The sequence below is a fragment of the Mandrillus leucophaeus genome, unplaced genomic scaffold (assembly GCF_000951045.1).
Source record: "Mandrillus leucophaeus isolate KB7577 unplaced genomic scaffold, Mleu.le_1.0 Scaffold428, whole genome shotgun sequence".
Classification (NCBI taxonomy): domain Eukaryota; kingdom Metazoa; phylum Chordata; class Mammalia; order Primates; family Cercopithecidae; genus Mandrillus; species Mandrillus leucophaeus.
Genome location: NW_012104565.1, coordinates 796885 through 809727, shown reverse-complemented (window position 1 = coordinate 809727; position 12843 = coordinate 796885). Strand labels below are relative to the sequence as shown.

General features: G+C 50.8%; 1 protein-coding gene across 1 annotated transcript in view; it reads left to right on the top strand.

Annotated features, from left to right (window-relative positions):
* The first annotated feature begins 1325 nt into the window (after positions 1-1325).
* Positions 1326-12843, top strand: part of LOC105548949 (ubiquitin-conjugating enzyme E2 variant 1) — a 61513-nt gene continuing 49995 nt past the window's right edge. The window contains exons 1-5 of the mRNA XM_011993196.1: positions 1326-1435; positions 1511-1602; positions 2753-2897; positions 4247-4459; positions 7129-8548. Of these exons, the coding sequence (XP_011848586.1) occupies positions 1420-1435; positions 1511-1602; positions 2753-2897; positions 4247-4459; positions 7129-7250 (588 nt within the window). The 5' untranslated portion in view covers positions 1326-1419 and the 3' untranslated portion in view covers positions 7251-8548. Of the gene's footprint in view, positions 1436-1510; positions 1603-2752; positions 2898-4246; positions 4460-7128 lie in introns of the transcript that reaches the window.

Here is a 12843-nt window from a genome sequence, read left to right as displayed (position 1 = left end):
TTCCAGGCAGAGGGAACAGCAGCTGCAAAGACACAGAGGCATACAAGGGAAGGGGGATAAAGTAGGCCTGGGCTGCAGTGAAAGAGGAGAGTGACGGGAGGTGGCATGGGGTGGAAGCCTCAGTTTCCACCTCTATAAAGTGGGAATAAAAGTGCTTCCAATTTCCAACAAATGGTGAGAATTCATTTAGCCTGTAAAGCACTTGTGCTTGGCATTGAGAAAGTGCTCATAAATGTTAGCATCATTCCCTTTTATTTATTTTTTTTCAAGACAGAGTCTCACTCTGTTGGCCAGGAAGGAGTGTAGTGGCACGATCTTGACTCACTGCAACCTCCATCTCCCGCTCAAGCAATTCTCCTGCTTCAGCCTCTTGAGTAGCTGGGATTATAGGCATGTGCCGCCACACCCGGCTGATTTTTGTATTTTTGGTAGAGACGGGGTTTCACCATGTTGGCCAGGCTAGTCTCGAACTCCTGACCTCAGGTGATCCACCCACCTCAGCCTCCCAAAGTGCTGGGATTACAGGCGTGAGCCACCGTGCCCAGTCACATCATTCCCATTTTACAAGAGGAAGCTGGGCACAGAGAGGCTAAATAACATATGCAACGTCACAGCTAGTGAGTACCAGGACTGGAATTTGAGTCCATATCTACTGAACCCTCAAATGAGTGAATGGTGTTGGAGTCTCTGAGGGAACCCTACTCAAGTTCCGAACAGACTGAGAACAGAAACAAGGAAAGGCTGCTGGAGACCAAATGATCATGTTTATTGCTGATAAGAGCTGGAGGGGTGGGGGTTGAGCAGCGAGGCTTCTATCTGCAGGTAAGGTACTTTCTTTCTTTTTTTTTGAGACGGGATCTTACTCTGCTGCCCAGGCTGGAGTACAGTGGTGTGATCTCAGCTCACTGCAACCTCCACCTCCCAGGTTCAAGTGATTCAACTGCCTCAGCCTCCCAAGTAGCTGGGACTACAGGCACATGCCACCACAGCTGGCTAATTTTTGTAATTTTAGTAGAGATGGGTTTTCACCATATTAGGCTAGTCTCAAACTCCTGACCTCAAGTGATCTGCCTGCCTCAGCCTCCCAAAGCGCTGGGATTACAAGCGTGAGGCACCGCACCTGGCCAAGGTACTTTCTAACACCAGACCCAGAAGGACATTGCTCCAGTTCCAGGCAGCACCGGTGCAGAGCAGGCTTCCCTATGTGGGGCAGAGAGAAGGGCCCAGCCAGCTCCTAATAGGGAAAGGTTGGACTGATCTGGGCATGCCCAGTTTATGCTCTCCAAACTCTCCAAGCACATGAGTCTTGGCATCTCCCCTGGGGCACAGCAAGTGACAGGCAGGAGTGTTATGCCTGAGGCTCCATGTTCAGGGAAGAAAACATCCAAACTAGAGAAGGGACACCTTCCCCTCTAACAAATGAATGAGCAGGCAAGTGAGTAAATGAATGAGTGATTCTGATTGGGGGGGTGCAGGGATGTTCCTTCACTCACCCTCTTCTTGTCCACAGTTGCAGGGGCTCTCATTGCTGACTTCTTATCTGGCCTGGTACACTGGGGTGCTGACACGTGGGGCTCCGTGGAGCTGCCCATTGTGGGGAAGGTGAGTATGTTGACCTAACCATGTCCTCAAGGACTGTATGGTCTTGGGTGAGTCCTCTTTCTTCTCTACGGCTGTTTACCTATCTGAAAGATGGGAACCATCATTCCAGCCTGTCCCTCACCCCTGTCCTGCAAGACTAGAACAGGAGTCCTTGGGATTTTGGAAGCAAAAGCATCAGGCTTGCGATGGTCCGAGAGTTTAGATATGTGCCTGCCTCACCACAACCCCTGAATTTGGGGGTGTCTTGCTTTTCCATTGTCTCCCCTGCTGCTCCTTGCTGTTTTAACTTCATTTTATCCTGTATTAGTCACACTTTTTTGGTTTTGACAGAAAATCTAAACTGGCTTAGGCAAACAAGAGTACTGATTCATGTAACTGAAGATTTCAGGGTTAGAGCCAAATTAAGGTATGGCTGCATCCAGTAGGACAGAGAGACCACATTCTTCAGGCTCCATCTTCCTCCATCTCTGTCTCTTCTTTCCCCTCATGAGGTGGCCAGTGTGTGTGGTTTCTCACTGCCCAGAGACCCATCCTTCCAGCTTCCAGGAAAAGAGAACTGTCCTCCCGGGAGAACAGCATTTCTCCTTCCCGTAGTTTCTGACAACTGAAGTCCCATGGCTCACTCCCATTGGCCCAGATTGGGTCACGTGCTGGGCCATCAGGCAGTCACTGGCCAGAAGGAGATGCTGTGATTGGCCGGGCCTGGTCACATGTTCTTTCTCAGCCAGGGGGCGGGGTCAGCCCTGTCAGAAGAGCTTGGACTAAGGAGGGGAGGCTGTTACCCCAGGAGGTGCAGGGGGTCCAGAGGGTCCCACCTCTTACTTGGAGGGAGCTCCTCAACTGCCTTGGGTTGGGGAGTAAGGGCAGAGGTTGTCTCCAAGCCCCCTCACAGCACAGGTAGGGAGACTGAGGCCCAGAGGCAGACAGTGCCAACCCAGAGTCCCTCCAGGGTCATTTTGGCTCATCTCCCCAAAGGCTGGATGGGGTCTGTGTCCAGCAGTGGGCGGGGCGGGAATGTTCAGGCATCCAGGATGGAGGGAACTTAGGTGCAAAGGTGGGAGGTGAGCCCAAGGTGAGTGTGTTTAAGGGGCCGTGGAGAGCAGCTGACCGCCTTAGGCTGACTGCTGGAGCTGTGTTCCCCCAACTTCAGGCTTTCATCCGACCCTTCCGGGAGCACCACATTGACCCGACAGCTATCACACGGCACGACTTCATCGAAACCAACGGGGACAACTGCCTGGTGACACTGCTGCCACTGCTAAACATGGCCTACAAGTTCCGCACCCACAGCCCTGGTGAGACGCCCAACTAGTGGTGGGCTAGGAGGGGGTCTTGGGGGCAGAGGCCCACCCCCAGGAGCCTTCTGGGGCTGATGTGTTTGGCTCCTTATGGTGTTTTAAAAGAGTTTTCATTCGTTGTCTTCATGTAAAATCAGGAAAGCTGACATAAAGATCGGGGTTTCCAGCTTCTCTTGCACAATCTGCTCTGGGCCCCCTGGGTCCATGTTCCCACCTGGCCTCATTGGGTGGGAGCTGAGCTGCAGCCACTGCCTTTAACAGGACGCGTCTTTCTAGTTTACCACCGTCCCCACTACTCCTTGCTTCCCTGCACCCAACCCACCTTATTCATTTGTGTTACCTGCCTGGCAGGGCTTCTGGGGTTTTACTACTGTGGCCTAGTGGAAAACGTCTAGGCTGTGAAAACAGGGCCTGCCTATTTTTAGAGGGACTTGTCCCAAAGTAAGTGATTTCACCACTCTGAGCCTCAGTTGCCTTATCTGTCAGATGGAGGTAGAGTGGGGCCCGGTCCTGTTCCGGCACCTTAACACCCATTGGTTCTTCAGGCAGCCTCCCGTGGGTAGAGGTGCTGAGGACGTGTAGTGTCATATAGTGGGTGCTGTGGCACCCTGCCCATCCCCTTCCCTGGGGGTGCACCCATCCCCTGCTTCTGTGAGAGGTGGCTGCTGACAGCTCCCAGCTTCTCCAGGGATGGAGGGGAGGTGCCACCTCTCCCCTTGGGATAAGGCTGGAGCCAGTAACTAAAATGCCTCCGAAGCAGTCCCTTTGCCTCTGAGTGGGTCTAATTTAAAGAGCCTCAGAGCTCCTTACAGGAACAGGCTGAGATAGGACGCCCACCCCTTCTTCACTCTGCTCTTCCCCTGCCATATATTGCTTCCCTCCCTCCCTTTGAGGTTTTTTCCTGAAGAGGCTCCCTTGATAAATCACATACACAAGAACCTGTTTGAGGCTCCGCTTCTAGGGAACCTGGGTGAAGTCATCATTCCCATTTTCCTGATGGGGAAATTAAGCCTCTAAGAGGCGGAGTCACCGACCCTAGCTCATACCACCAAGAAATGTCAGCAGGGGTCGGAACCCAGTTCCAGCTGACTGCAGTCCACATTCCTAGCCATTGCCGTGCTTACGCCATTATCCTATTAGGCCATTATGCCTGCTTCCTGAGCGGGAGGAAAGCCTGAAGCCCAGGGCAGCACCTGAGCTCTCCTGTGACCCTGCAGGGGGTGGGAGAGAATCCTAGGTGCTTGCCCAGCGCAGGAGCCGCCCAGGGGCAGGTGGTGAGGGCCTGTTGGGGTGGGTTCCCCATCCCGAGTGACAGCTGTGCCAGCCCCCCTCTCCCCACCCTGCAGAAGCCCTGGAGCAGCTCTACCCCTGGGAGTGCTTCGTCTTCTGCCTGATCATCTTCGGCACTTTCACCAACCAGATCCACAAGTGGTCACACACATACTTTGGGCTGCCACGCTGGGTCACGCTCCTGCAGGACTGGCATGTCATCCTGCCACGTAAACACCATCGCATCCACCACGTCTCACCCCACGAGACCTACTTCTGCATCACCACAGGTGCGGCCACTGGTGGCGTGGAATGGGCGTTCCCCACCCCAACACTGCACCATCTTCGAGGTCAGAGGGGCAGAGATCACAGCGGGAGGTCACACAGTCCTTGCCCTCTGGAACAGTTTCTCAGATCGTGCATTTATTGAGCACCTACTGTGTGCCAGGCACTATTCTAGGTGCTGAGGACACAGTAAATAAGACAGACAAAGTCCTCTCCCCCGACTTCATGGCGTTGTGATTCCAGCCACCCATCATCCCGTATTTATTGAGTACCTACCACATGCCACAGTGCTCTGGGCTTAGGCTCCTGCAGCAAACAAAATAGCATGAATCAGCCGGGTGCGGTGGCTCACGCCTGTAATCCCAGCACTTTGGTAGGCCAAGGCGGGTGGATCACTTGAGGTCAGGAGTTGGAGACCAGCCTGGCCAACATGGTGAAACCCTGTCTCTACTAAAAATACAAAACAAAAATTAGTTGGGCGTGGTGGCAGGCATCTGTACTCCCAGCTACTCAGGAGGCTGAGGCAAGAGAATTGCTTGAACCTGGGTGGCAGAGGTTGCAGTAAGCTGAAATCATACCACTGCACTTCAGCCTGGATGACAGAGCGAGACTGTTTCAAAAAAAAAAAAAAAAAAAAGATCCTTGCCCTTGTGGCACTTACCATCTAGTGAGGGAGCTGGAACGAATTAATAAAATATGTAATGCAGCTAATGGTGCTAACTGCTATGGAGGAAAATAAAGCAGGGGCTGGGAGAAGGAAGTGGGGGACTTTACCTCTTAAATGGGGTGGTCAGGGAAGGTGACACTTGAACAAAGACCCTGAGGAGCTGAGGGACAAAGCCGGGCAGACCTCTGTGGGAGGCACTCTAGGCAGCAGGAACAGTAGGTGCAAAGGCCCTGAGGCTGGCCTGTGCTTGCTTGGTGCTTCCGGAATGGCAGAGGCTCCTGACTGGAGTGGACCTGGGGGCAGAGCAATGGAAGAGGGAGGAGAGAAGTGTGGGAGGGCCCTGCAGATAGATGGGCACAGATTAGAGCAAAGGAAACAGGAAGCACGCAGGCCAGAAGTAGGAACATGCCCGGTGCAGTGGAGGAAGGGAAAGGAGGCCCACATGCCATGCTCAGCGGCCAGTGTGAAAGCGGTGAGGTGATTGGGGGGTTTCTCTGGGGCCAGCTGGGCTGCTTTCAGGGTATCAAGGTCAGGTCGGGCCACCTCAGGCCTAACTCCCAGCTTCTCCATATGCACCTTTAGGAAACTTATAAACCTCCCTGGGGACTGCTTTTCTCCTCACAAAGTAGGACTACAGCCCCCTCCTTCATATATCACCTTCTAAGGGCCATAGTGGGAATGGCAAATGCAGTGTTTGGCGTATAGTAGGTACTTGATAAATTACAGCTACTATTTTTCTTGAAGTCTTTCTGGAAACAGAATTGAGAACCACAAAAAAAAAAAATTCTTTTTCATGTCCTCAACTTGTGCTCCTCGGAGGGCAGGTGGAGGGATTAGAATTTAGGCTATTTAAGAGATGGGTTAACTACTTAGGCAGGCCTTGGTTCCAATCCTGGTTTGGCCACCTGCTAACTGGGAAACTCTTCTCTAAGCCTCAGTGTGCTCATTTGGAAAATGGGACTGATATTAGTATCTACCTCATGGTGAGCTGGAAGGCTGTAAGATTGTGAGCAGTATTTATAGAGCACTTACTCTGTGCCTGGCTGTATTCTAAGCACTGAGGATCAGCAGTGAAAGGAATGGTGTTTTGCATTTTGGGGATGATGTTCCATTTGGGAATTGGGGGGTAAACAAACACAGAACAGGAAAATAGAGAATTAACGAAGATGATTACAGGTTATCATAAAGGCTATAAAGAAATGAAAGAGGGCGGCCTGTCATGGTGGTTCACGCCTGTAATCCCAGCAGTTTCGGAAGCCAAGGCGAGAGGATTGCTTGAGCCCAGGAGTTCAAGACCAGCCTGTATAAAACAAGACCCATCTGTATTAAAAAAAAAAAAAAAAGAAAGAAATAGAGCCGGGTGCAGTGGCTCACGCCTGTAATGCCAGCACTTTGGGAGGCTGAGGTGGGCGGATCACCAGGTCAAAAGATTGAGACCATCCTGGCCAACATGGTGAAGCCCTGTCTCTACTAAAAATACAAAAATTAGCTGGGCGTGGTGGTACATGCCTGTAGTCCCAGCTACTCGGGAAGCTGAGGCAGGAGAGTTGCTTGAACCTGGGAGGTGGATGTTGCAGTGAGCTGAGATCGCGCCACTGCACTCCAACCTGGCAACAGAGTGAGACTCTGTCTCAAAATAAAGAAAGGGTAATGTGAGAAACCTGGGGTGCTGCTTGAGTGGGTGCTCGGGGAAGGATTCCTGGCAGAGGTAGCATTTGAGCTGAGTGATAAGGCCACCACAGTGCCTGGTATGTAGTAAGTACTCAAATATAAGTAAGTGCCTGGTATATAGTAAGAAAGTAGATGAATATGGGGATTGGAGGCCTGAGTAGCCCCAGGCCCATTGTTGGGAGGCCCCCACTTCCAATTCTTTGGCTGGTCCCTGTGTCCTATCCTGTACTGACTCACTCCTCATTGGGCCCCTCCAGCCCAGTGAAGGTCAGCTCTCTTCCAATGTCCCCTTGACTCTCTCTCCCATTCAATCTCCCGCTGCCATTTCTACTGCAGGCTGGCTCAACTACCCTCTGGAGAAGATAGGCTTCTGGCGACGCCTGGAGGACCTCATCCAGGGCCTGACGGGCGAGAAGCCTCGGGCAGATGACATGAAATGGGCCCAGAAGATCAAATAACTTCTCTGAGCCTGCTACCTGGTTGCCAACCTTCCCTAGCCCCCAAACCGAAGCCATCTGCCAAATTCCAGCCTCTTCGAGCTGGCCCCTCCAGATGGAGAGGACATCTCCTGGGCTGGGCCCGGGTACCCCCAGCCCACCCCTCATGACACAGAATACTTGAGCCACTGATTTTTAATTTCCTTTTTTTGTTTTTTTTTTCCTCGGCCCCTCCTCAGCCACCTGAGCTGCTCTGTCTACAAGCCTGACTCTGCCAGCCTCCCTTGGTAGAGAGGAGGCTTATCCACTCCCTGCACGCCTGCCGCCTCTGCCCTGCTGGGCAGCCCTTCAGTGTGGCTGGCGTTGGGGCCACTGAGTTGCCTCTATCTTTCCCTCCTTGTCTGGCCCCAGTGGTCTGGGGAGCCCCCAGGCACACCTAAGCGTCGCGGAGCATTATTCTGCCACGGCCCTGCATACTGACCCCGGAAGGCTGGACAGCCCCAGCCACCACCTTCAGCCTAGCCTGTCCCCCAAGGATGGCAAAGCTCAGCAGGGGTCTGAGGGTAGCCGGCCAGAAGAGGCTGGAACCTCCTGCCCACGTCTAGACCCCTACTTCTCTGCTGCCCCCACCCTGCCAGAGCTGATGTTTCCAATACCAGGATGTCTTCACAGGGCACAGCCCCTGCAGAGGGTCTTGGTTATTTGGAAGAGGACACAGTATCCCCTCTGGCCGGAGTATGTCAGAGAAGAAAGAGTAGGGCTTTTTTGTTTCTGTTTTTGTTTTTTTTTTTAAAGGTGCTTGCTTGTTTAATGTAAATAATAGAAAGCCTTAATATCTTTTCTGTAACACGGAGTAATATTTTAATGTCATGTTTTGGATGTACATAATATATTTATAACAAAGCAGCAAGAGTCTACTTAACCTTGGCTGCCTCGTGGTGTTTCCTGGCTGGGTGGGGTGGGGTGGTTATCAAGGAGCCTGAGACATGAGGCCCGACTCACTCCATTCCCAGCTCCCCCAACCCGGGCCTTAGGATGAGAGCTGTCACCTAAGACAGTGAATTAATGTTGACATCTGCTTCAAAGCCTTTTGGAGGGGATTGGGTGAGGACAGTGGTCTTTCTTATTGATCATGATGATAAAGTAACGATGGCTGATCCCTGTTTGTGACTTCCGTCTGCAAATATTCACTGGCACCTGGTGTGTGCCAGGCTCTCTCCTGTACACAGGTACAGCGGTGAAAGAACCAACAAAGACCTGTCCTGGTGGGGCTGACCTCCTGGGGAAAGAGTCAATAAACAAATAAATGCACATGGAAATTCGGGTGGTGGTTTGTGAAGAAAATCAAACAGGACAGAACCACGTCGGAAAAGCAGGGTCAGTGCTGCTTTGGCAGAGTGGTCATGATGGGTCTCTGAGCTGAGACCTGGAGGAGGAGAAGAGGCCAGACAGGAAAAAAGTGAGGGAAGAGGCCTCTTTATGGGACAGCAAGTACACAGGCCCTGAGGCAAGAACAAGCTTGGGGCCGGGTGCAATGGCTCACACCTATGATCCCAGCAGGGAGGCCGAGGCGGGCGGATCACCTGAGGTCAAGGGTTCGAGACCAGCCTGGCCAACGTGGTGAAACCCCATCTCTACTAAAATATACAAAAATTAGCCAGGCATGGTGGCAGACGACTTAATCCCAGCCACTTGGGAGGCAGAGGCAGGAGAATCGCTTGAACCCAGGAGGCGAAGGTTACAGTGAGCCGAGATCGAGCCATTGCACTCAAACCTGGGGGATAAGAGCAAGACTTCGCTCAGAAAAAAAAAAAACAAAAAACAAGCTTGAGATTTTAAGAGACAGTGAGGTAGCCACTGTGGCTGGACTAGAATGAGCTAAGAAAAAATGGAAGACAAGGTTGGGAAAACATGGACTTTGTTATACAGAGACTCATAGGCTGAGGTGAGTGGGGAGCTGCTGGTCATTTTATTTATTTGTATTTATTACTATTTTTTTAGAGACAGGGTCATGCTCTGTCACCCAGGCTACAATGCAGAGGTGTAATTGCTTATTGCAACCTTGAACTCCTGGACACAAATGATCCTCCTGAGTGGCTGGGACTAGCACGTGCCACCACACCTGGCTTGGGTTTTTTTTTTTTTTTTTTTAAGAAATGGGGTCTCACTATGTTGTCCAGGTTGGTCTTGAACTCCTGGCCTCAAGTGGTCCTCCTACCTTGGCCTTCCAAAGTACTGGGATATGAGCCACTGCACCTGGTCAGGACATTGTAGACAAATTAGTAACTTGTTATTCATTGAATAAGTAATTATAAGGCATCTCCTATGAACTAGGTACTGTGATTCTGTAGTGAACACTACAGACATAGTCAATAGCTAGTCTAGGCTGGCTAGTTTCTGCAATATTAGCCAGAAAAAAGAAAGCCTGTTAGGGACAGGGAAATGCCTAAAGGACTCCAGAGCAGTCACAGACAATGACATTTCTGAGTAGCTGGGATTACAGGTGCCCGCCACCACGCCCGGCTAATTTTTGTATTTTTAGTAGAGATGGGGTTTCAGCATGTTGGCCAGGCTGGTCTCGAACTCCAGGTGATCCACCCACCTTGGCCTCCCAAAGTGTTGGGATTACAGGCATGAGCCACCATGCCCAGCCATGACATTTATTTTTTAAAATGTGACCCATAATGCCATTTTCCTTTGCCCACCACTAGACTTTTGTGACTATGCCTGAGGGGACCACACAAGGAAGGGTATTAGAATTCGACAACTCATAAATGACAGAAAATTAAGGCAAACAGCTAAAATAATTGTATCAGCTCATAAAATGGAAAAGTCCACAGGTGTTCTGACTTAAAGTTTGGCAGGACCCAGGGGCTCACATGATTCATCAAAACGTGGTCTCCCTAAGCTCTGTTTTTCTGAGTTGAGACTTACTAGACCAGCTCAGCAATCTCAGTTGAAAGTGCTTTCCCAATAGTTGCAGTGGAAGTCCCAAGGCAGGCTCTCATTGGTCTGGACTGGGTCATGTGCCCACCCTTGAACCAATCACATTGGCCAGTGGGGTGAAATGCTTTGGTCGCCCAGGGCTGAAAAATGTCCATCTGGATTTGCAGGGTTGTGATCACCTCTTCCTAAGGCATTACTACAAAAAGAAGTCAATGGTGCATGGGACAGGCAGCTAAATTCTTTTAGAGGCCAGAGGAGTAGCCTCGCGACTGTGGTGTTGGTTTCCAGGCCCCACCAATCTGTGTCAGTTCCCCTGGAGCCGACAAATAAAAGCCCTCAGCCTGAGTCCAGAGAGGTAAAGTGACTCCCCCAAGGTCCCACAGGTAGTAAGGGTAGAGCAGGCCTCAGACTCAGACCATTTCACTTCTGAATCCTGGGGGCTGGAAAAAAAGTCCTTCTCAAAACCAGAAGGTGTGCTGCATTGGGTCTGAGAGTGTTGGGGCCACTTGTGAGATCAGGGACTTGCAAACAAGTGACTGTGAGGGCCAGACAGGGAAAAATGCTACTTAATATTACTGAGCACTTAACTTTGCGTCAGACTGTGCAGAGAGCTCTGGCACGGGTCCTGTCAAGCAGTCCCTGCCGCTCTGAGAAGTGAGTACTCTTTGCACCATTTGCAGATGGGGAAACTGAGGCACAGAGGTCATGTAATATGCCCAAGGTCACAGAGCTGGTAGATTGTAGAATCAGGATTTGAGCCAGCGTCTGACCCAAAGCCCCTGTGCTTTAACGCTCCCATTGTGGAGAGGGAGGTGAGGCAGGTGGCAGGCGAGAAATGTGTCCACTAGTGTCCACTATGAGGCAATGCAGCATGCCTGAGAAAAGGGCCGCTGATGCTGCGGACTGGGATAACCTGGAGACATCAGGCCCAAAGGGCAGCTGCTACTCACAGCAGCTGGTTAAACAGGCACCAGAAATCTAAACTTTAAAAATGCTGGCTCCGTGTTTAAAACATACTGTGGGCAAAACAAAATGGGTGCACGGGCCAAATGCCTGCAGCCTCCCTCCCAGCTGCTGCAGGATGGCTTGGTTTTAGGTGGGCATGTGCTGCTATCTGGTGGTGGCACAGGGTAGTGGCATGCAGGGCAAACAGATGGGTTTCCGGCTTCACCAGGGGAGCTGTAGTGAACTTGAATACCCCTCTGTGCTTACTGTTCTTTAGAGGCGGCGTGGGCACACACCTTAGGGCGCCCACCCCCAACTTCAACTCCGTCACCACCACCCCTTTTTTTTCCTTGAGACGGGGTCTCACTCTGTCATCCAGGCTGGAGCACAGTGGCATGATCTGCGCTCACTGCAGCCTCAACCTCCCAGGCTCAAGCAATCCTCCCACTTCAGCCTCTCGAATAGTGGGGACGACAGACATGTGCCACCACCCCCAGCTAGTTTCTTTTTGTATTTTTTGTAGAGACAGGGTTTCACCATGTTGCCCAGACTGGTCTCGAACTCCTGAGCTCAAGCGATCTGCCCACCTCAGCCTTCCTAAGTGCTGGGATTACAGGCATGAACCACCGCGACCAGCCAACACTCCTTTTGATCAACCAAAAATATTTTCAAGCTACCCATATATACACATATATGTATGTATATACACTTTTTTTTTTTTTTTGCAATAGGTAATGCTTGCATAGGTAAAGAATAAGAATCATGCCAGGCGCAGTGGCTCATATCAAATAATATAAAAGGGGCTAGAATATGGATCAGCTGACCCTGGACAGTGGGCCAAATCCAGCCCACTTGCTTTTCTATAGCTCAGAAGCTTTTGTGGGTTTTTTGTATTTTAGAGACAGGGTCTTGCCCTGTTGTCCAGGCTGGAATGCAGTGGCACATTCACAGCTCACTGTAACCTCAAACTCCTGAGCTCAAGTGATCCTCCCACCCCAGCCTCCTGAGTAGCTAGGACTACAGATGGACACCACCACATCCAGCTAATTTTTTTTTTTTTTTTTTAGAGATGGTGTCTCGCTATGTTGCCCAGGGTGGTCTCAAACTCCTGGCCTCAAGTGATCCTCCCACCTCAACCTCCCGAAGCACTGGGATTACAGGTGTGAGCCACTATGTCAGCCATGAGCATTTTTTAAATGGCTGGGGGAGGGGGAACAATATTTCCTAACACAGAAAATTCAAATTCCAGTTTGTAAACCTGAATTGGCACACAGCCATGCCCCTCATTTACACATTGTCCAAGGCTGCTTTTGCACTGCAGCAGCAGAGTTGAATAGTTGCATCGGAGACCACATGGTCCACACAGCCTAAAATATTTACAATCTGGTCCTTTACAGAGAAAAGTTACCAACCTCTCTCTGGTCTAGATGGAAGAGTAAATTGCTCCCCATTCATGTTCCCTCAGGTACTCAGTTCCCCTCCTTAGAGGCCATCACTTTGACAAGACACTCGCAATGCCTTATGTAGGCAGAGGGGTATGTCTGCCCCGCTCCTTTTCACACAATATGTAGGATATTATGCACACAGTTCTGCACCTTGCCTTTTTTCACTTAATATATTTTGGAGATAGTGTTATCATCAGTGCTCACAAAACGTTATTATTTTTTACAGCTGTATAGTGTTCCAACTTCAGGATGGAATGGATCTGACTTTTTTTTTTTTT